Consider the following 20,845-nt stretch of genomic DNA (forward strand, 5'->3'; position numbering starts at 1 on the left):
ACAGCGGGCACAAATCCCTGCAAGATCCCCTCCGTGGCCCTTCCCTGCCCGTGGGGACAGCGAGCTGGCCCTGTCCCCCTGCCCCCCCTGAGGGTGGCAGCTCCTGGGGCACCCACCCCATGTCCCCCCGGTGCCGCGGGGCCGGCCCGTCGTTGTGCAAGGAGCCGGGAACCTGGCCTTACACAACCTGTGTGGGGTGGAGGGAGCTTTTCCGCCCTATCTTGGGCAACCGGGGCTGGCAGCGGGGCGAGGAGGGGGCTGTGACCCTGCCGGGGTCCCGCCTGCCACCCTGCTTGTGCCCAGCATCGGGGTTTCTGCCCTAGGGTCTCCCCAGGAGGGTCCCACCTTATTCTTCTGTCCCCCCTGCTCCGAGCTCTTGGGGAGCCTTAATCCCGGGGGGCCTTAATCCCGGGGGTGTGCAGGATGGGGACAGCTGGGGACAGGGCACGGGGGGGTCCCCCGCACCCAGATGCACGGTTTGGGGGGCTCAGGGCAGCTCGGCAGGGCCAGCCCATCACCTCTGCGTCTGGGAAAGCTCTTGCCCAAGCGGCGCCTTGCAGCCCGGCAGGAAACCGGGGCTGTTGGCCAAGAGCCCTCAACACCAGGACGAGGCAAACCCTGGGACACCCCGCTAAGGGACAATCCCCGTGGGGAGGGCTCGGACACCCCCGTGCCACCGTCCCCCTGCCCACGCCACCCCACTTGTGCTGCCGACGGACAGACGACACCGGAGGCGCTGGGCTGGCAGGACCGGGTTTGTTTCCCTCTCCACGGGCCGGCCGTGAGGAGAACATCTCAGCCCCAAAACCCGGGGTGCCAGGACCTGCCCGCACACCCCGTGCCCCCATGCGCAGCGGGACAGCCCCCCCTCGGGGCTCACGTAGCCGCCGGGTGCCTCTGCTGGTAGCAGAGCAGGCAGCACCTCCCCTGCTTGCCCACGTCCACGGAGCACGCGTGGCACACCTTGCCCTGGCACAGCCTGCCAAGAGGAGGGGGTGCGGTGAGGGCCGTGCCACCCTGGCACGGTGTCCCCATGTCCCCCGGTGACCCCCGGTGTCCCCCGGTGTCCCCCGGTGTCCCCCGGTGTCCCCCGGTGTCCCCTGGTGTCCCCAGGAGCCCACCTGCAGCTGTAGCGCCGGGAGAGGAGGCGGAAATCCTTGTGGCAGCGGGCGCACAGCCCTGCCTCGCGGGGAGCCGGGCTGGGTGCCGGAGCATCGATGCCCTCCGTCTTCTGCCACAGGGCGTCCTTCTCCCTGCGGGGAGGGAGGGGACACGGGGAGGGGACGCGTCACCTGGGCTGGTCGTGGGTGCGTGCGTGTGCCCGGGCGGGTGACGGGGTCCGTGCAACAGCCCCTCTGCTGCTGCTGTGCCCAGGTTTGTGCCCAGGTTTGTGCCATAAGCCACGGGTGACAGCCTCGCTGCTGCTGTCCCCGCACCGTGGAGGGGGTCTGAGGGTGTGGGAGGCTGTGGGAGACCCACGTTGGGCACCCGAGGGTGGCACGCCAGACCCCTGGGCTCTGGTGCCCTCCTCTGGGCGCCGGGATTTGGGAGCCCTCGCGTGGCCCCGCGTGGCCCCGCGTGGCCCCGTGGCTCACCGCAGCAGCTCCAGCAGCCGCCCCTTCATGTCGCGGATCAGCTCCTGCTGCCGCGCCTGCTCCGCGCCGCGCGTGGCCTCCCGCTCCAGCGCCTCCCGCTGCGCCCGCTGCAGGGCCGCTGCCCAGCGCTCCCCGTCCTGCCGGGCCCTGCCACGGGGCGGGCACGGCACCGCTCAGCCCCAGGGCTGGCCGTGGGGAGAAGGGCTCCCCGTCCCCCGGGTGCCTGTCCCTCTGTCTGTCCCCCAAAGCCAGCCGGCTCCCCGGCCCCACAGCTCGCCGTCCCCGCACCGTGCCCATCCGTCCCTCCCCACACCCGGCCCTCTGTCCCTCTGCCCTCCCAGCCATCCGATCGCCCCAAATCCATCCCTCCAGCCTCCCCACACATCCCTCTCTCACCCCAAATCCATCCTTACCCCCCCCACCCCACCTCCATCATCCCACCCGCCCCCCATCCATCCCTCCCTCCACCTCCTCTTCCCCCTCGATCCCCGAACCCCTCCCTGCCCTTCCCCAGCCCCCCAGATCTGCAGCGGGGCACCAGGGGTCACCCCTCCCGCATGCCCATGTGCTTGTAGGGCCGGGGGTCCCCATGGTGTCCCCCCCCCACCTGCTGAGCTGCTCCTGCAGCCGTGCCACCTCCTCCCTCTGTGCCTGGAGCTGCTGCTGGCTCTGCCGAGCCTCCTCCTGCGCCTCCTTGGCCAGGGCTGCTAGGCGCTGCGGGACAAGCGGGGCTCAGCCCTCACCCCCTGACCCCCCACCACACAGCGGGACCCCCCCAGCTTGCCCGTACCATCGCCATATCAGCGGCCGTGCCGGGGTCCCCCTCTCCCTCTCCATCCACCGTGGGGTCCTGGGGACCCCGAGCGAGCTCCAGCGCCCTCCGCAGCACCTCCTGGAGCGCAACCACCTCGCCCGGGGTGCCCGCATCCTTCGGGGTGCCCTCATCTTTCGGGGTGCCCTCATCTTTCGGGGTGCCCGTCCGTGCCCGCTCCTCCAGCGCATCCTGGCAGTCCTGCAGGCGCGAGGCCAACGCCGCCGCCTCCCCCAGCGCCGCGGCCAGGCGGGCGCCCTGCTCCTCCGCCACCTCCCGCCACCTCCGGGCCTCCTCCTGCGCCCGTGCCAGCGCCCGCGGGCCCCCCGCCTCGGCCAGTGCCCGGCTGAGGAAGACGTTGGTCTCCCGCAGCGCTTCGGCCTCGCGCTCCCGCAGCCGGGCCTGCCGGGCGCTGCTCTCCTCCCGCTGCCGGTGCCGCCGCTCCTCCCGTGCCAGCCGGGCCGCCAGCGCCCGCGCCGCCTCCTCCTGCCGGCACAGCTCGGCACGCAGCCGGGCCACCAGCAGCGACGCCTCCGGCCCGGCCGTGAGCCCTGTGCCGGGTGGCGGTGATGGGACGGGGTTGGCACCCAGCTGGGGGACCTCCGTGGTGCTGGGGATGTCCCCTTCTTCCTCCTCTGCATCCTCGTCCTCCTCCTTTTCATCCCCGTCTTCCTCCTGTTCGTCCTCCTCCTCCTCCTCCTCCTCCTTTTCATCCTCATCCTCCTCCTTTTCACCTTTCTCCTCCTTTTCCGCCTCCTTTTCATCCTCCTCCTCCTCCTTTCCATCCCCATGACCTTCCTCTTCATCCTCCTCCGTATCCAGCTCCCTCTCCACGTCCTCCTCCTCCTCCTCACCCCCCACGGCTGGGCTCGGTGCCCTGCGTGGTGCCGCGATGGCCTGCGAGGGGTCACGGGCATCGCAGGGTCCCCCCGTGCTGGCACCGCCTGGCTGCGGGGCTGTCTTTGCCACGCTGGGGCGCACCAGTGTCCTGGAGGGGACACGAGGCTCAGGGCCACCGAGGCCACCAGGTGTCCCCCCCTACGAGCCACGCTCCCCGTAGGGCCCAGCACTGATGGAGAGGGCTGAGCGGGGCGCGGGCGCGCGGTTGGCACGGCCGGGGGGCCCTGGATGAGGGCAGGGAGGGGATGCTGATGACCGAGAGCCTCCGGTGTCCCCCCCAAATTGTCCCCGTGCTCACTCAGAGAACATGGGCCAGGCGGTGTCCAGGTCAGCCCTGCGCAGGGCCAGCTGGAAGGTGACGCCGTCCAGCTCGTAGAGGCTGCCCAGGATCTCCGCCCGGCGCTGGGGGCTCAGGAAGGGGCTGCGGGCGTAGTACCACTCGCTGCAAGCACACAACGGGCTCGAAACCCCCCCTGGCCGTCACCCCACAGCCGCACCAACCCCCCCGATGCTCTCACCTCAGGCTCTCGGGGTCGAGCAGGCAGAGCTGCAGCGACTCGGCCAGCTGCCGGTGCACCAGGCAGTAGCGCAGGAAAGCCCGGCCCCTGCCCACGGGGGTCTTCAGCTTTGGGGGGGGAACGAGGGTTAGCCAGACCCCACACCCTGCTGCCCCCAAAGCCCAATGCAGGGGGGCTCCGAGGCTGGTTTTGGGGGCTCAGGGAGCATCGGGGGCACTTATGAGAGGGGAGGGAATCGAGGAGTGCGCGAGTGCCCGTGCGTGCGGGGGGGGTGCGCGCACACATGTGGGTGCCCCGTGAGCCCCCTCCCCGTGGGTGGCCCGTGCCCACCTTGTCCAGCGAGGTGACAAATTTGACGCCCTCGTGCTCCTGCCGGCGCCGCGCCAGGCCCTGGCACAAGAAGTCCCAGTAATCCTTCCGCTGCCCAAAAAAACTCTTCTTCTCCTTCAGGTCGAACTGCAGGGACACGGGCACGGTTGGGGGGTCCCCGTGTCCATCCGTCCCCCTCCCCAAGCTGTCCCCCCGTGGTATCCATCCGGCTCCTCCAGTGGGCACCCTGCGCGGCTCCTCGCGGTGTCCCCAGCTTGGGGACAGCCCCGGGCGCCGTCTCCGTGCCTCAGTTTCCCTCGGGGCTACCTGCAGGAGGAACTCCAGCTGGGCGCAGAGGCTGTGCAGCTCCCGGCTGCCGTCGGTCACCGGCCGGTTCTGCTCCCGGTAGCCGCGGTTCAGCTCCCCGATGGTCTCTGCGGGGCGCCGGGGATGAGCTGGCACGGCCCTACCCGGGCACCCTGCCCAACCCCGCAGCTCCCAGATCCCAACCCCGGGGATTTCTGCCCGCAGGTGAAAGAGGAACCCGGGGAGGGAGGCGCAGGGGGGAGCGGCGGGAGCAGGGGGGCACAGGTACCCGGTGGGTGGCGGTGGCGGGGATGGGTTTGGGGGCACGGGGGAGCTGTGTTGGGGTGCCAGCGGGATATTGGGGACGTGGGGACACGCTGGGGGGGTCGGCACGCTGCCACACTTACTCTGCAGGTCCCTGATGACACGGTTGAGCTCCCCGTCCCCTGCCATGGCTCCGTCCCCCAGCCCGGGGGGGGGGCTCTGCAAAGGCAGGGTGCCTGTTAGGGGTGCCGGGCCTCTCCCCACCCCACAGACAGGGGTTAGGGGTTTTACCCCCCCGGCTCCACCACGGGGCTGCCTTCCCCTCAGGGAAGAAATGGGGGTGGGCTCAGGCACCCATTAACCCCATTAACCAGGGTATGGGGTGGGCAGTGCCGCCCCGTCCCGTGCGCCCTTGGCTGCCCACGGTGACACGTCCCCAAAACCCTTGGGCTCTGCCACTGCCCGGTTCCTCAGGGTGCTGCTGGCGCTCAGCCACCCCTCCCGTCCCCGTCCCCGTCCCTGTCCCCATCCCCGTGTCCCCCAGGATTCAGGATGTGGCTTTGGCACAGGGGAAGCGCTGCCTTCGCTTCTGCTCTCGCTTCCCTTGCACGCACCACGAAGAGCGCGGGGGGCTCCCGGCACGGGGCAGGGGGGGGGTGGGGGTAGGAAAAGGGGGAGACCACCCCAAATGCAGACCCCAAAAATGAAATGAACCCTCTGCTTGGGGCCCCCTGGGGGCAGGTCACTGCCACGGGGCTTTGTGGGGACAACAGGGACACCCGGCCTCCTGTCCCCGTGCCCTTGGGTGCCCTTGGGTGCCCTTGGATGTCCCTGTCCCTCCCTGCCCGCCCTGCCCGTGCCTCAGTTTCCCCATCGGAGCTGCCCCCCCCCCCCGTTACCTGCAGCCCTGGGGTGCCCCCGGGGTGCCGCCGGGTGCCACCGGGTGCCGGCTGCTCCCCGCTCCCACGCCGCGCCCCGCTCCTTCTCCTTTTGTACCTTCGCCCAGGAGGAAGTGCACGGGATGGGGGTGGCCGTGTGTCCCACCCCCGGCACCCTGCACCGAGCCCCACAGCTCTGCCCCCCCCCCCAAGCAGCCAGCTCCCTGCACCATGGGGAGGTGTTGGTTACGTGGGGACCCTCCTGGATGGATTTCTGCAACGGGGGGAGCACCCCGACACCCCCCAAAGGGTGGGCACAAGGTTTTGGGGTGCTTTGAGGGACCGCCCCCGTATTTTGGGGCGCGGGTTTGGCTACGAGCAGCCACGGGGGGAACAGCATCCCTAAGGGACAGAGCCCCCCCCATGCACAACAACCCCGGGGGGAACATCCCCTAAACACAGAGCCCCCCCCAGGAGGAGCAGACCCCCCAGCAAAGCCCATAACCCCCCTTAGGGTCCCCCAAAATGCTGTGCCCAGAACCGGGGTGCAAACACCCCCCTCCGTGCACCCCAACCGTGCCCCCCCCTCTCCATCCATGCAGGACCCGGGGACCCGCTGCCACCCCGCTCTCCGGGGGGCTGCCCCCCACGTCCTGCCCCCCCCCCATCCCTCCCCATCACCCCCTGTGCCCCTACCTGTGCCACGGGGGTCGGGGGGGGGGGGGGGGGCACGGCCACCCCCAGCCTGGCCTCGCTCGGCACCAAAGCGAAAGTAGGAAGTGCGGCACCCAGCGGGGCCTGCCCGGCCCCCCCTCGGGGTGCCGGCATGTGGGGTGCCCCCCCGGCACAGGGCAGAGCCCCCCCCATCCCCACCACCCCGCATCACCCCATAACCACCCAGCCCAGCACCCTAAACGGGTGTCGGGGAGGGGGGGGTGCACAGCCGTGTGTCCCCATCCCCGTCCCCCCCCCCCCAGCATCCCTGTCCCCTGGGGGGGCCACCCAGCAGCTGTGTCCCTCCGTCCCTTAAAGGGGGGGGGATTTGGGGATGGGATGGGGTTGGGGGGGGGCTCTGGGGGGGCCGCCTGCCCGCCCTTGGCGCGGGTGCAATTCAATTAGCGGGGCCTGGCGCAGCCAATAACGCTAATGGCCCCGCACAGGCCTGGCGCTGCCTGGCTTTCGGGGGGGGGGGCCGGGGGCCATCTGCTAATTAAATGGGGGTGGGGGACAACGTGGCCAGCGGTGATGTCACCCCCATCACGAGGGGGGGGGCACTGCGCCCTGCTTGCCCCCCCCCAGCCCTCTGCGCACCGTGGGGCGCATGAGGGCCCCCCCCATGTCCCCATCCCATGTGTCCCCCCCCAAAAAATTGGGGGGTTTAGGGTGTGCCCTGCGATGAGGAGACCCCCCCGGTAATGCCGGGGGGCTGTGGGGGGGCACCCAAGGGGGGGGTGCACCCATTGGGGGGGGTCACCCCTGAAGCATCATCCCAAGGCTGTGGGGAAGGGGTTGGCTCGGCTGGGGGGGGCTCTGGGGGGGGGATCCTGGCAGGGGGTGCCAAAGGGAAACTGGGGGGCACGATGGGGGGTGGGGGGGGCAAATCAGAGCCAGGCATCCCCTAAATAACAGGGGGTGAAGGGGGGGTGCTGCCAGGATCTGGCACCCACCCCACAGCGGGACCCGGTGGGTGCAGGGGGGGCTGGCAGGGGGCACGGGGGGGGGGAAAAGGAGAAGGAGGAGGAGGAGGAGGAGGAGGAGGAGGAGGAGGGGGGGGGGGAGCGTGCTGGAGCTGGCTCCCACCCAAGCACTGCAGGACATGGGCGGGCACGGTGCTCCCTGCCTGCTGCCAGCGCGCAGGCGACGCTGGGGGGACCAAAGTGGGGGGGGGACACACACACACAGGGCCTGGGGGGGACCGCAGCCCCCAGCCCATCACCACCGCACGGCCCCGTGCCCAATACCGGGGCACCTCCCGGGCACCGCAGCTTGTTGCGACCCGAGGGCACGACTGGATTTGGCTGGTGGCCCCCCCCCCCATCCCCAAAAAGTGTCCCCCCCCCCCAAATCCTGGGTGACCCCCGGGTAGGGGCACCATGACCCGGCTGCGCTGGTGCTTTGCCACCTTGGTTGGCTGGGGGCGATCGCTGGTGTCCTGCCTCCTGCGCCGCCACAGGGAGGTAAGGGGGTGCCGGGGGGGGGCCACGGGGGTGCCATGGCAAGGGGGGGGCGCACGGGGCTGGGGCAGCTTCTGGGGGTGTGTGGGGCTGGGGGGCAGCCTGGCACTGCTCCTGCCACCTGCAGATATCGAGGGGTTAAAGTGTGCCGGGGGGGGGCCCTTGTCATTTATCCCTCCTTGTGTGCCCCCCCCCACTGCATGGCACTGGGACCCCCCCCCCCCTCCCCACCCTGTAACCCCTGCCCTGAAGGGATCTGTTGGGATCCCCGTGCCCCTTATGGAGTGGGTGCTGAGGAAAAGGGGTGTCCCCGTGTCCTTACAGCACCCAGAACGGGGAGACCCCCATCTCCTCTGCAGGGGGGGGGCCTTGTCCCTAAAAAGCCCCCAGCCCCGGAGATCCCAGAACGTGCCCGGTGTGCGCAGGATCCCCGTCCCCAAAAAGCCCCCGGCCCGGGGTGCCCCCCGGGAGCAGAATCCCGAAAGTTTGCCCTGCACGGGGTGTCCCCATCCCCGTTGTCACCCGGGGTGGGGGGGGGACAGCCCCCAGCGGGGGGGGCACCCACGGGTGACACGCACGGGACGCGTGGCGCAGCCGGTCATGCGTGTGCCTGGTGTGTGCACGGGGTGGGGGGGCACCGTGGGGGCACCGCTGGTGGAGGCAAGCGTGGGTGGCACTTTGCTATGCTGGGGGGGGGACACGGTGGCCCTGGGGGGGGGGGGACAGGGCACACAGAGGGCCCCTGCTAATGCTGGGGGGCTGGGGTTTTGGGGTGGGGGGGGGGATGCGCCCTCACCACTGGTACCCATGGGGGGCTCCCTGTGCTCTGTGCGCCCCCCCAGGGAAATGAGCCCCCCCCCCGAGGCTTGGGGGGGCTCCCAGCCACCAGCCAAGCCCCCCCACTTGTGCCAGGGCACCCAAATTCCCCCCCCACCCCCCCTATAAGCACTGCCGAGCGCTCGCCCCCCCCCCTGCGAGGCCCCCAGCTCTGCGCAGCGTGGCCTTGGCACCGCGCTGCTCCCTCCCCGGGACCACCCAGGGGACAAGCGGGGGGCCCCCCCCGGGCCAGGCCACCTCCACAGCGTGTGTTTTTTTTTTTTTTTGGGGGGGGGGGTCTCCCTGAAGGCGCCTGCCCCCCATACATCCCCCCAAATTGCCCCTGGGTGCTGCGAGGGGGGCTGCGGAAGGGTGCGCGCTGCCCCCTTCTCTTTGTCCCCAGCTTGGAGGGGGGGGGGAGCCGAGGGGGGGGGGGGCTCGGTCCTGGGTTGGGGGGGTCGGGGGGGGGTCGGGGGCGGTCCGGGCGGGCGGAGCGAGCGGGGCCGGGCTGCGGGAGGTGCGGCGGGGCCGCCGGGGCAGCATGACCGGGCTGTGCCTCTCCTGCCTGCTTTGGGTACGGGGCCGGGGGTACCGGGCGCTGGGGGGGGGGTGGGGGGCGCACGGAGGTGGGGAGAAGCTGGGGGGGGGGTGGTGATGAACCGGGAACGGCTGGAAAAGAGGAGGGGGGCGCGGGGAGTTTGGGGAGGGGGGGGCGGTGGAGGGGTTGGAGAGGTTTGGGGGAAGTGCTGCGCTGGCACCGGGGTGCCCCCGCCCCTCTTGAGTATCCACGGGGGTCTCCGGGGGTGGGGGGACCCGGGATGGGGCCAAGGGGGGTGAGGGGGTGGGGGGGGCACCGGACCGAGACGGCTGCAGCAAGGGGGGAGCGGGCGGAGGGGGTTGGGGAGGATGCGGGGGGGACGCGGGGCTGGCCGGGGGGGCTCTGTGGGGGTGTTTGGGGCCCCCCCGTTACGCGCAGCCTGGCCCTGTGCTCGAGGCTCCGTGGCGCTTGGAGGAGAGGGGGGGGGCACTGGTCAAACTGGGAGGTTCTGGTGTGTGCTGGGGGCTCGGGGCTCTGCGCCCCCCCCTCCCCATCCAGACCAGTCGGGCTCCGAGGCTCTGGGGCAGCACCCCAAAAATGCCCCCCTCCCACCTCAGCTTTGCGGCCCCAGCCAAATGGGATGGGGGATGGAGGAGGCGGGTGTCCCCCTTCCCCGGGGTGGGGGGGGGGACATTCCCTCCGCTGTCCCCCCCCCGCGGCTCTCTGCAGTGCTGGGCAGTGAACCCAGGCGTCCCGGCGCTTGATCCATCTGGCACCTCTCCCTGGGGCCTCATCCAGCCCAGGACACCTGGGTCCCCTTCCAGCCTCCTTGGGGTCCCTCTGCCGGATTTGGGGACCCCAGGCTCTCAAGGTGACAGCCCCAGAAGGGCTCAGACCCCCCCTGTGTGTCCCCCCCCCAGCCCCAAAAGGGAGCTGGTGCCCGGATCTGGCCGGCAGGGAGCTGGGATCCCATTGTTTCCCGGGACTGGGGGCACCTCCCCGGCGCGGGGACGGCGTTGGCACCGTGACAAGCGCAGGGGGGCTCCGTGGGGCGGGAGCAGGGGGGGCTGCGCTTCCCCTAATGAGGATAATTGCCCTTAACGAAGCAGACCCCAGCTCCTGTGCGGGGCCAGGCTGGCGGAGCTTTGGGGGGGGGGTGCGCGTGTGGGAGACAGGCTGGCATCCCCGGGCATCCCTGGGAGCGGGGGGCAAAGCCTCTTCCCGGGGCACCCTGCAGCGGGGAGGCTGCTTTGCATATGCAAATGAGCTCATGGCATCGTTAGGCCTCACTGTCACCCAGCAACTCTGCAGTGGGAGCCCCTTGGGGGGGGGACACAACACGGACAACTTGGGGGGGGTTTGGGCACCACCAGGGGACGTTTTGCCTGCAGCCGCAGGATCTGGGGCCCCCACCCCTCACTGGGGAAACTGAGGCAGGAGGAGCAAGGTGGGGGGGGGCAGCACGGACACTTCGGGTGCCCGGGGGGGGGGAGCAGGGTGAAAGGGGGGTGGGCTGCGGGGCCTCAGTGTAATCCCATTAGTCCTGGGGCGGTCGGGGTGGGCACCGGCTGCCCGCGGCCGTGCCAGCACCCCCGTGCCGGCACCCCCGTGCCAACACTTGTGCACGCTTGTGCACACACACACGCGCTTGTACACGCACAAACACGTGTGTCCACGCGTGTGCACACCCACACGTGGCCACACGCCGTGCGCGTGCACGTGTTCAGGTCTCCGTGTGCACCCCCGTGCGCGCACACCCACCCTGCGTGCGCTCACACGCGTGTGCTCCGCCCCGGTGCGCGCCGCCAGAGGGCGGCAGAGACTCTTTATAGGGCCGGGGGGTGTCGCAGCCCCCCCCCGGCACCGGTGGGGCGCGGGGAAGGCACAATTGGGGTGCCCTGCAGAGGGATCAGGCTGTGCCCGGAGGGGAGCTGGAGCAGGGCGAGGGAGCGGGGGTCTCGGTGCTCCCCCCGCCCTGCTGACGTGTCCCCGTGTGTCCCCCCCCCAGCCCCAGGACCTGGAGGCCCCCCCGGCGCACGCCTTCAAGATGACGAGCTTCAAGAAGGTGAAGGCGTGCGGGATCTGCCGGCAGGCCATCACGCGCCAGGGCAGCACCTGCCGAGGTGAGCGGGGCGGGCGTCTGCGCGCGTGGCCGAGCGTGCAACAAGCGTGCAACAAGCGTGCAGCAAGCGTGCAACACGCGTGCAACGCTGCCCGCTTGGTGCACGCGACGCCACCCCGCACGTGCGGGCACGGGCACGCTCACGGCCCCGCTGCCTGCTCCTCCCCTTCGCTTTCCTGGTGGCCGCTGTCCCCCCTTGGCGAGGCCGGGGCGCCCGGTGGGACACGCGGTGACGTGGCCCCTCGCACGTGTGCGGTGACGCCGAGCCCCGTGCGAGGGGCGGCGGGAGGAAACGCTCCCGGCCGCGGGAACAATGCGCCTTCCTGTGTTCCCTGCGCTGCAGGAAACCATCCCGGGGGGGACGGGGTCTTTGGGGGGGGCCATGCAGCCGCGGCCACGCTGCGCGGGGACCCTGGCGTCCCCTCGGGGCGGCGCGCCGGGGTGCGCCTGGTGTTGCCCCGCTGATGGGTTGGCGTCCTGCACGGAGACGCGCAGTGCGTGTGCACAGCTGCGTGGGTGTGCGTGGGTGTGCAAGAGCTCACAAGCAGAGCTGGCACCACGCGCTCTCCATCCGTGCCCCCTACCTCCAGGCACCGCGGTGCGCACAGGCACACGCGCCCCTGGCACGTTGGCACCACGGGGGGGGGACGTGTCCCACATGTGGAGTGCACGGGGGCAGGGTTTGTGCATCTCTGTGGGTGCTCCCGCAGTCCTGGGGGGCTGGCGTGGTCCGTGCCCCCTCGTGGGTGCAACCCTGCGTGTGGGGTCACCACGGGCTGCCCCCATGTGTCCCCTCTAACGCCCTGTCCCCTCCCGCAGGCTGCAAGCTCTCCTGCCACACCAAGTGCCAAGCCAAGGTAAGGCTGGTCCCCTTTTATCCAGGAAGGGGGGGGTCTGGGGGCTTGAGCAGGGGTTTTGGGATCCACGCCGGCCATCCCCAACCGGGCGGGCACCCGGATTGCTGCCTGCTGACGGCGGCACCGCTGTCACCAGTGCCAAAGCGGCGGCGTGCCACCCCGCTGCCCGTGCCTGCCCTGCCAGCGGGGCTGGGTTTTGGGCTGCGCATTCCCGAGCCCCCGGGGAGGGACGGGTGCCAGGCGGCTCCGGGGCTGGCATCTCTGGCGGGAAGAGGCTGGCGCGCCCCGGGCGGGCAGCGTGGGCTGGGACGTGCCCGTGCCCGTGCCCGTGCCCGTGCCCGTGCCCGGCTGGGCAGGGAGGGAGAGAATCGGCTCCGGAGCCCCGAGGCGGCCGTGCCAGGGGCCGGGCACGCGTGGCGCTTCGCAGCGTGCCGCGGTGTGGGTGGTGCTGGAGCAGCCCTGGCACCACGCCGGGGGCTCAAGGGGCTGCAGGGGAACCTTTGGGATGTGCCCGGCACCCCGGGTCCCGAGCGGGCAGGGTTGAGGTGGCTGCGAGGCTCGGCAGGGCTGTGGGGACCCTGTGGGGACCCAGTGACAATCCGGGGACCCTGCGTCACCCCGGGGACCCTCCGCCAAGCGCCCTGGGGCTGAGCTGGGGGAGGCAGCGTGCCCTGGTGATGGGGAGAGGGAACGGGGATGCCTACAACACAGCACGCGGTGGCGGGGAGCGTCTGCCAGCGTTTGCAGGCGGGAGGAAGCGGCTGGTGGGGATTCTCCGCTGTCTGCTACGGGGTTGCGCGCCCGCAGGGCCTTGCACCCGGGGCGCTGGCTGGGTGCGTGAGGGAAACCCGCTGCAGTCGGTCGGCCTCCCTCCCCCTTCCCACGCTCGTCGGGGGCTGGAGCTTCCCCCCCGCGGGGGTGCTGCTGGGGCGGGGGGGTGCGTGCGTGGGGCCGGGGCCAGGGGCCTTCTCCGCGGCTCCGCTGGGCCAGCGCCCAGGGAGGGGCTGCTGCGGCCAGGCGAGCAGCCAGCGGGCTCACGCCAGCTCGTTCCTTTAGGGTCTCCAGGGAGGGAGCGTGCGGGGAGGGGGCTCAGCTCAGGGCGAAAACGGCCTCGTGTCCACCTGAAGCCCCTCGCCTTTAACCCCTGCGCCCCCTGGATGCTCGGGGAGTGGGGAAACGGGATCCCCCCCCCCCCCCCCGAGGTGCTTGGTGCTGTTCGCCCCAACGCTTCCTCCTGCTGCCTTGGAGATGCTGCTGAGCTCGTGCTCCCCCCCCCAGGCTGCTCCTGTCCCCGCTGCCTTCGTGTCCCCTCCCTGTGGTTTCCCCAGGGGACCTGCCCCGAGCCCTCCCGCAGCCCCCTGGATTCCTCCTGGCCCCATTTGGGGAAAAACCCCATGTAAAAGCCCCAAATGGACGGGCTACGGTGGGAAGGGGGATGCGGAGGTGCTGGTGGCACCGAGGGGGACCTGGGGGCGGCGAAGTGGCCGTGCCCCCGCGGTGCCAGGCGAGGCTGGCGGGGTGCCCGCAGCCCGTGGGCGGCACTGGGGGGGCCGGGGCAGACGCACAGACATCATCTGGGAAGCACGAAGCCGTTCCCATGCCCATGTAAGGCCCTTCTCGCGCCCGGCCCCTCCGCTCGGGGGATTTTTCCTTGCTTAGCAAACCTTCCCCCCTTCGCTCTGAGGGGGACGGACGGACGGACACCGGCGTGCGCTCGAGCCCCCCAGCCTTCCTCCTCCATCCCTCGCTGTGCTGGGGTCCTCAGCCCAAAGCTGGGGGGGGGGCTGCAGCTTCCTTTGCAAAAATGGGGAAACTGAGTCACGGGGGGGCGGCCGGGCACGTGTGAGCCCCCGGGGGTGCGTGGGGAGGTCCCGTCCTCACCCCCCGGGGCTGTGGTGCAGAGGTGGGGGCCCCATCCCGTGGGTCCCACCCTGCCAGGGTGGTGCTGCTGGGGGCGACCCCAAGGTGCTGGGTGCAGGGGGGGCCGCGCGTGCTCCGGGGACGTGCCGGGGGCCGGATCCATCCCCTGCTGGCCCCCTTCCAGGCTCGGCTTGTTTGCCAAAGTGCCCCCCACCGTGGGGTCGGGGAGGGGGGGGGGTTTGTCCATCATTAAACCGGGCGCTGGAGCGGGGCCAGGGCCGTGCAGCGAGGTGTGTCCTGGCCACAGCGATCGCTCCCGGTGCCCGCGGCACCTCCTGTGCCCCCGCACGGGGACGGGGTCCTGGGCTGTGGGAAGGGGGGGGACGCGGCGGGGACGCATCCGGGCAGCCTGGATTTGGGGTGCTGGGTGCTGTTTGGGGCACGGCCGGGCCCTGTGGCTGTGCCAGGAATGGGGGACACGGGGAGGGGACAGCAGTGACCCTGCTGCGGCACACGGCTGTCCTGCTGGGCTGCCCCCGGCCCCGTGCCTCGGGCTGGGCGTCCCATCCCCGTCCCCGATGCCCCCCGTTAAAAGCCACCCTGCCTCCGGGACAGATAATTAGCAACACCCATGGTCTCCACAACACAGCACGGGGGAGGAATGCGGCAGGAATGTGTCCTTGGCCCTGGCACGGGCCCAGCCGGGGTGCGGGACGGGGGGCTGCAGGGGGGCCAGCCCTGCCCGGCCGCTGTGCCAGCTGGTGTTGACGCAGCGGGTCCTGGAGGGGGGTTTGGGTTGTGTTGTTTTTTTTTTTTTTTTTTTTTTTTTTCCTTCTCCTTCTTCTTCTTTTTTTTTTTTTTTTTTCTCTTTCCTTTTTCCCCTTCTTTACGTCACCGCCGAAATATTCAGCCTCTGTCTCAGCTCTGGGGGGTGGGGGGGGGTCGCTGGAGCTGGGGCCCGTCCTGCACCCTCCGGGTGCTGAGCCCGCCCGCGCTCAGGGCAGGGGGGAGCGCGGGGAGGCTCCCCCCCGAGGGCTGGTCCTCACGTCCCCTTCCTTCTGCCACCCTGGGGGTGGGTGGGGATGCTCCTCCTGGGCTGGGTGTGCTCCGGGGTGGCTGTTTTGGGATGGGGATGGCTGTTTTGGGATGGGGATGGCTGTTTTGGGATGGGGATGGCTGTTTTGGGATGGGGATGGCTGTTTTGGGATGCGCAGGAGCTGGTTCAGGTGGGGTCCGTCACCAGGCCCAGGTTTCCCTGGGGGGGCTCCGCGAGACCACCGGAGACACTGGGCCGCCTGCTGGACCCGTCCCCCTGTCCCGTGTTGGCTCCGGGATGTTTTTGGTGGCTGGCGGGGGTCTGAGTTCAGAGACGCTTTAAGGACTGGAGTGGCTGCGCCCTGTGGAGGGGACGCGTCACCTCCCCGAGGGACAGCTCCGTCGCCTCCCTGGGGACAGCTCCTGCAGGCAGGGGACAGGGCCGAGCTGTCAGTGCCCTCCGCTCACCCCCTGGGATGCCGAGCCTTTCCCATCTGGCCCCGGCTCTTCCCACACTGGGGTTTCCCAGGGCCTGGGAGCTGCCCCGGGGCCGCGTCCTGGGGAGCCGAGATTTGTGCCGGCTCCGGCTCCGTGCCCTGCTCCTGGGCTGGGGGCGTTCGTTGCTCCCCTGCCCCCTTTCTGCTGGAAAGCCCCCAGCCCCCCGAGCCCTCCGAGGGCACGCAGCCGCCCCGTGCCTCGGTTTCCTCACGCGCCAGGGGCTCTCTCCACGCTTTCCAGGAGCAGCGGGTGCAGGTGCCAGCAGCGGCTGCGTGGGGCTGAGGAGGAGCGGCCCCGGCGTGGCGCAGGGGATGCGATCAGCGGGATGCTCGGGTCGGACGTGGAAAGCTGTGTGGCCCCGGGGGGAGAAGGCAGAGGGCGAGCCCCTCGCTGCCATCCCGTCCCATCCCACCCCATCCCACCCCATCCCACCCCATCGCAGCCCCTGGCTCCAGGCAGAGCCAGCCCTGGAGTTTTTTTGGCTGGGCCCGCGGCGCGAGGACGGAAACGCAAACAGGAACGGGGAGGTGTTGGGCGAGAAAATGTCAACAGTGCCGGGCCCGGCGGCTGGCTCGTGGCCCCCCCCAGCCTGTTTGCCTTTCTGTGGGCTCGCCCCCGGCCCCGCTGCGGCCGGGGTTTCCTTACACCACGGCCCCTCTGCGCCCGGGTGTCCTGGCACTGACCACTTGCTCGCACGCCGCTGCCGGCACCCCGAGGAGGAGGAGGAGGAGGAGGCTGGAGGGAGGTGGGAGGAAGGCCAGGGGGACGTTGGGTGTGCCCCGCTTTTGGGACAGGCCAGTGGGGGGGCTGGCAGGGTGTCGTGTGCCACGGGACAGCGCCGGCAGCCAGTGCTTCCCCATCCTTTTTTTGGCTTTTTTGGGGGCAAAGCTTCGCTGCCCCCGCTCCGGCACCAGCGGGGTACCCGAGAGCCATTTTTCGGGCATGCAGGGTGGGGGACCGAGCTGTCCCCTGTTTGGGGGGGCCAAACAGAAAGACCCCAAGCCGAGCCCCGTGCCTGTGCCCCTGTGCCCCTGCCACCCCCCCGCCAAGGGCACGGGGACGCCACCAGCGTCACGCGGGGCGATAAGGCCCCGACCCCGCCGCCCGCCCGGGGCCCCTTGGCACGGGGACGTGCGAGGCGCTGGGCTGGGCTGCTCGGGGAGGGGGGCAAAATTTGGATTTGGGGGTCGGGGAGGGGGGTGTGTGTCCCCCCTCGCCAGCGCCCCTCGCCCCGGGGGCTCGGCTCCCGGTTGCCTTTAAGGGCGTTTTTGGGGGAGGCGAGGGGAGCGGGGCTGGGCGTGTGCGTCCGACTTGGAGCGCGCCGGAGAGAGGGAAGAGGAGAAGAAAGAGAGGGAGAAGGGAGAGGAGGGAGGGGAGCGGTGGAAAAAAGCCACCCGGGACCCCCCCCCGTCCTCCCCCAAGGCCGGGGGCCGGCGCCCCAGGGCCCCCCCCCCGGCAGCCTTGGGGGTACGGAGGGGCGAGGAGGGGGGGGGTTGCAGGGCCCCCCTCCCCGGCTCCCCTCCATCGCCGGGGTCCTGCCTGCGGGGAGCGAAACCCTTGGGCTCTCCCCCCCCTTTTTTCCCTCCCTCCCCTCCCTCCTCCCTCCCTCCTTCCTTCCTTCCTTCTCCGGGCTTGTCCCGGGGAGGGAGGGGGGCTCTGCCTGCAGTCCGCCTTCACGCCTGCCCGCCCGGGCGACGCTGGGCTCCCGCCTGCCCCAGGCCCCCCCCCCTCCCTCCCCGGCAACCCCCCCCCCCCCAACCCCAACCCCAGCCACCCCCAGAGCCCCCCGGCCAGGTGAGGCTGCGCTGCCGTCCCCCTCGGATGTAGGCAGGCGAGACCCCGGATGGATTTCGGGAGCGTCATGAACCAGGTACAGCCGGGTGCCACGGCACGCGGGGGTCTTTGCCCCCCCCATTTTCCTCCCCCAAAACCCCGTTAGGGGGACAAACGCTGCGCGGGGCGGCATCTCCTGGGGGCGTGGGGGGGGGTCCGAGCGTGACAGCCGTGCGGGGAGGGTGCTGCGTGGTTGGGGGACCCCCTCCTGCGCCCCCCTGCACACTCCGGGTTTGGGGACGCTGCTGGGGGTCGGTGCCCGGAGGGGGTCCCGCAGGGGGTGGGGGGCTCGGAGGGGGCAACGCGGGGAGCAGCGTCAAGGGAGGGGGCCAGGGAGGGGGTGCAGGGTGTGGGGGGGTCCCTCCCGGGCACCCCGTGCCACCTCTCCACGGACGTGTCCCCACGCTGGACCGGGGGGGTTTGGCAGCCGTGTCCCCTCACCGGGGGGGTCACGGGGTGGGCTGCGTGTGTGTGGGGACAGCCGGGCAGCGCAGGGGTTAATCCCCCCTCCCCGTCCTCCTGCGGGACCGTCAATGGTTAAACCCCGGGTTAATGAGTGGTGAGGGGCCTTGGGGAGGGGGGGGGGGGACACCACGGTGGCCTTCTGGCCCCCCCCTTCCCACCCCGCCGCCGCCCGGGCAGGCAGAGGGTTAAATTCGCCAGGGCAGGTCCCGGCGGCGCAGATGTTTTTGGGCTGTGTTCCTGGGAGAGGAAACGGCCGAGCGAGGCATCAGCCGTTTTGTTTTTAAGGGGAAAACAACAAAAATAAAAAAAAAAATTAAAAAAAATAAAAAAAAAAGGAGAACTGCGCAGCCCCGCGCGGGGCCGGGGTCCGTCCCCGGGTGTCCCCCCCCGGCTGTGGGTGGTGGGGACAGAGCTGGCAGGGGGGCAGCGGTGGCTGCGTCCCCTGGGTGCTCGTGGAGGGTGCCCTCGGGTTTGGGGACGCGTTTTGGGGAGCCAGGGGGGACCCGAGCACGCGCCCCGTGCCCCTGCAGCGTGGGGACACAGGGAGGGCTGCGCTGTCCCTGCTGGGGCACGGCGCTGCCGGCGGCCCCCTGCTCGTCCCACGCCTCCCTGGTCAATGCCACCCCCGTGGTGGCACCCCTGGGGGACACCAGCCCCCGGTGTCCGCTTTGGAGCCTCCCTAGGGCAGCCTCTCCACGGGCCCCCGCTCCAGGAAGGGCAGGGCCGGCGGTGACGCTTCGTGGGGCCCCGCTCCTCGGGGCTGTGCTCGCCCGTGTCACAGAGTTTTGGGGTCCTGAGCCTCACCCCGGGGCCTCACCCCAAACGCCGAGGGCCGGTGGCTCTGTTTGCACCCCGGCTTGTTTGGGGGAGCAGAGCCGGAGGGTTCGGCTGGTGCCACCCTCCCGCTGGCTTTGCTGTGCCCCGTGGCCAGCCTCGTGCGCCCTGTCCCCGTGGCACCCCAAAACGGTGGCGCAGGGGCACGTGGCACCCCAAAACGGTGGCAGAGCCCCCCAGGTGGCACAGGAGGGGACGGTTTGGGCACGGGGAGCGCGGTTCCACGGGGACCGGGGGGCACCCACACGGGGATCCACTCAGCGACCAATCCTGTGCCAGGATCCCTGCCCTGGCCAATCCCGTGTGAGTATCAGGGATCCAACCAATGCCACGGGGGGATCCATGTGCCGACAGCGAGGATCCACTCGCCGACCAATCCCTGCAAGGATCCACTCGCTGGCCAATCCCGTGCGAGGACCTCTCCATCCCAGTTGATCCCCGGGGCCGATCGGGGTCCCCGGGGTGGGACCAGAGCCCTGGGATCCCCCCGCCCCGGTGGCTGGAGCAGGGCGCAGTGACCCCGCTCCTATCCGGGGTCCCCATGCCAGGGCAGGTGGCACCCTGGGAACGGACACCCCTGCGCCCACGGGTGGCAGCACCCACGGGTGGCAGCACCCACGGGTGGCGGCCAGGCTGGGAGAGCGGCCACGGGACGGGCGCTGGGGCCGCAGCCAGGCAGGCGCTGGCCTGGCGGGGCGGCCGGTGCCGAAACGTTGCCTTTTTAGGTGCTGGAGCACAGCAGGGCCCTGCCCGTGGCCGGCCCCGTGCCGAGCCCGGCGCCCGCAGGAGGAGGCAGAGCAGGGCCGGCCCCGCTCCGGGGCACGCCGAGGTGCCCGTGCCGTGCTGCTGACCCCAAAGAGCCCTTTTGCATCCCAAGAATGTCCAAGGGCACGGCTTCTCCTCCTTCTCCCAGCCCGGCCGCTGCAACCCCTGGGCCGATTGCTCGAAGCCCTTCGGAGCCAGGAGCTGCCCTTATTTGGGTTAAACCCGGCTATTTTGGTTCAATCGAAACCAGCCGGAGTTGGAGGCCCCGCAACTTTCCCGCGCGTCCCCTTCCCGGCTCGGTCCCCACAGCCTGACAAGTGACACGCCACCGGGAGCCCTTGGGGCTGCCATCCTCCCTGCCCCTATTGCCACCTTCCTGGTGGGACACCGGGGCAGGGTCCACCCCAGCCAGGCTCAGCACCGTGGGGCGGCTGCGCGGCGTCCCGGCAGCTCTCCGCTGCCTTCCCTTACATGGTCCCCTCGGGTTCGCTGCCCCGAGCCACGGCGCTGCCAGGGGACGAGGACTTGTTGCCACGAGGGTGTTTACGGGGCCAGCGCCTGGAGGTGTTTTTTGGAAATAGCAGGGGGTGGTGGGAGGGGAGGGATCCTGCGCTGGTGCTGGGCCGGGCGCACGTCCCCTGCCGTGAGCTTAACCAGGCACCCGCGTGTCACCGGGGTGGCTGGTGGCCTCTGGCTGCAGCAGGGCAGCTGGGGATGTCCCTGGGCTGTGCCACGGTGCCACGGCTCTTGGAGCACTGCGGGTGCTGGTGGAAATCAGTGCTGACCCCAAGGAAGGGCGCTGCTGGGGTTTTGCGGGTTTGGGGTGGCTGTGGTGGGGTGCTTGGGGACGGCGTCCCCTTGCCTTCGCCCTGCCCCGGGGTTGGTGCTCATCCTTCCCCTGTGCCTGGGCACGGGGTGAATCCTTTCTGTTCCTGACCCACCTTGTGGCTCCTGTGGGGTTTTAGTGGCCTGAATCGAGGAGGCGTGCAAGGGAGAAACAGGAGCAGGGCGTGCGGGTGCTGCAAAGGGTTCGCCCCGCAGCGAGCCTCCGGGCTGGGGATCGGAGGAGAGCGCTTCCCTCCCCGGGTACCGCCAGCATCTCTTGTGCAACGGCTGCAGGGACACGGTGACGCCCAGCCCGTGGCCTCTGCCCTGCTCTGGGAGTGCCTCGGGGCCGGGCACGTGGCGGGGCCGTGGCTCTGGGAAGGGGATGCTCGGAGCAAAGCCTGGGAGCTGCGGGACCTCTGCGCTCCGGCGTCCGCCCAGCTCCTGACTCACCCCCAGCTCCTGACTCATCCCGGCCAAACTGGGGCTCCCGGCACGTCCTGCCCGCAGCTTTGCGGGACCCGGCTGAGGGGCAGAAACCCGAAAAGCAGCCGAGCACTTGCCGTGCTGGGGCGCTGAGCCCCGTTTCTCGGGATCCCCCCGCGAGCGGCTGGGTGCGGGCGTCCCCGAGGCTGGCACAAC

General features: G+C 71.0%; 2 protein-coding genes across 9 annotated transcripts in view; one reads left to right on the top strand and one right to left on the bottom strand.

Annotated features, from left to right (window-relative positions):
• Positions 1-793: 793 nt before the first annotated feature.
• RUFY4 (RUN and FYVE domain containing 4) lies at positions 794-4,914 on the bottom strand. The gene is made up of 10 exons (XM_082763057.1): positions 4,847-4,914; positions 4,461-4,567; positions 4,155-4,280; positions 3,825-3,931; positions 3,605-3,748; positions 2,386-3,394; positions 2,203-2,309; positions 1,596-1,742; positions 1,122-1,253; positions 794-979 (listed from the first exon to the last, which is right to left on the bottom strand). The coding sequence occupies exons 1-10, from the start codon at positions 4,890-4,892 to the stop codon at positions 877-879; spliced, it is 2,028 nt and encodes a 675-aa protein (XP_082619183.1). The 5' UTR covers positions 4,893-4,914; the 3' UTR covers positions 794-876.
• A 4,198-nt stretch (positions 4,915-9,112) lies between these two features.
• TNS1 (tensin 1) overlaps positions 9,113-20,845 on the top strand; it is a gene marked incomplete at its 5' end in the record, with an annotated part of 46,756 nt that continues 35,023 nt past the window's right edge. For 4 of the 8 annotated variants that reach the window (XM_082762881.1, XM_082762872.1, XM_082762873.1 and 1 more), the window contains one exon: positions 17,183-17,351. In XM_082762881.1, the coding sequence (XP_082619007.1) occupies positions 17,325-17,351 (27 nt within the window). Of the gene's footprint in view, positions 9,146-11,117; positions 11,233-11,893; positions 12,089-17,182; positions 17,352-20,845 lie in introns of those variants that run through there. The other 4 variants (XM_082762879.1, XM_082762880.1, XM_082762874.1 and 1 more) reach the window with 2 other exon arrangements.

The sequence above is a fragment of the Aythya marila genome, assembly GCF_965140915.1.
Source record: "Aythya marila genome assembly, chromosome: 6".
NCBI lineage: Eukaryota > Metazoa > Chordata > Aves > Anseriformes > Anatidae > Aythya > Aythya marila.

What these genes read in the sequence shown, in the direction of transcription:
- RUFY4 (XM_082763057.1), bottom strand. Translation starts at nt 4,892, where the DNA reads ATGGCAGGGGACGGGGAGCTCAACCGTGTCATCAGGGACCTGCAGA. An exon ending in AGCTGGAGTTCCTCCTGCAG is followed by an intron (nt 4,281 to 4,460) that starts GTAGCCCCGAGG and finishes GTGTCCCTGCAG; the next exon opens with TTCGACCTGAAGGAGAAGAA. An exon ending in CGGCTGCTGGAGCTGCTGCG is followed by an intron (nt 1,254 to 1,595) that starts GTGAGCCACGGG and finishes CCCTCCCCGCAG; the next exon opens with GGAGAAGGACGCCCTGTGGC.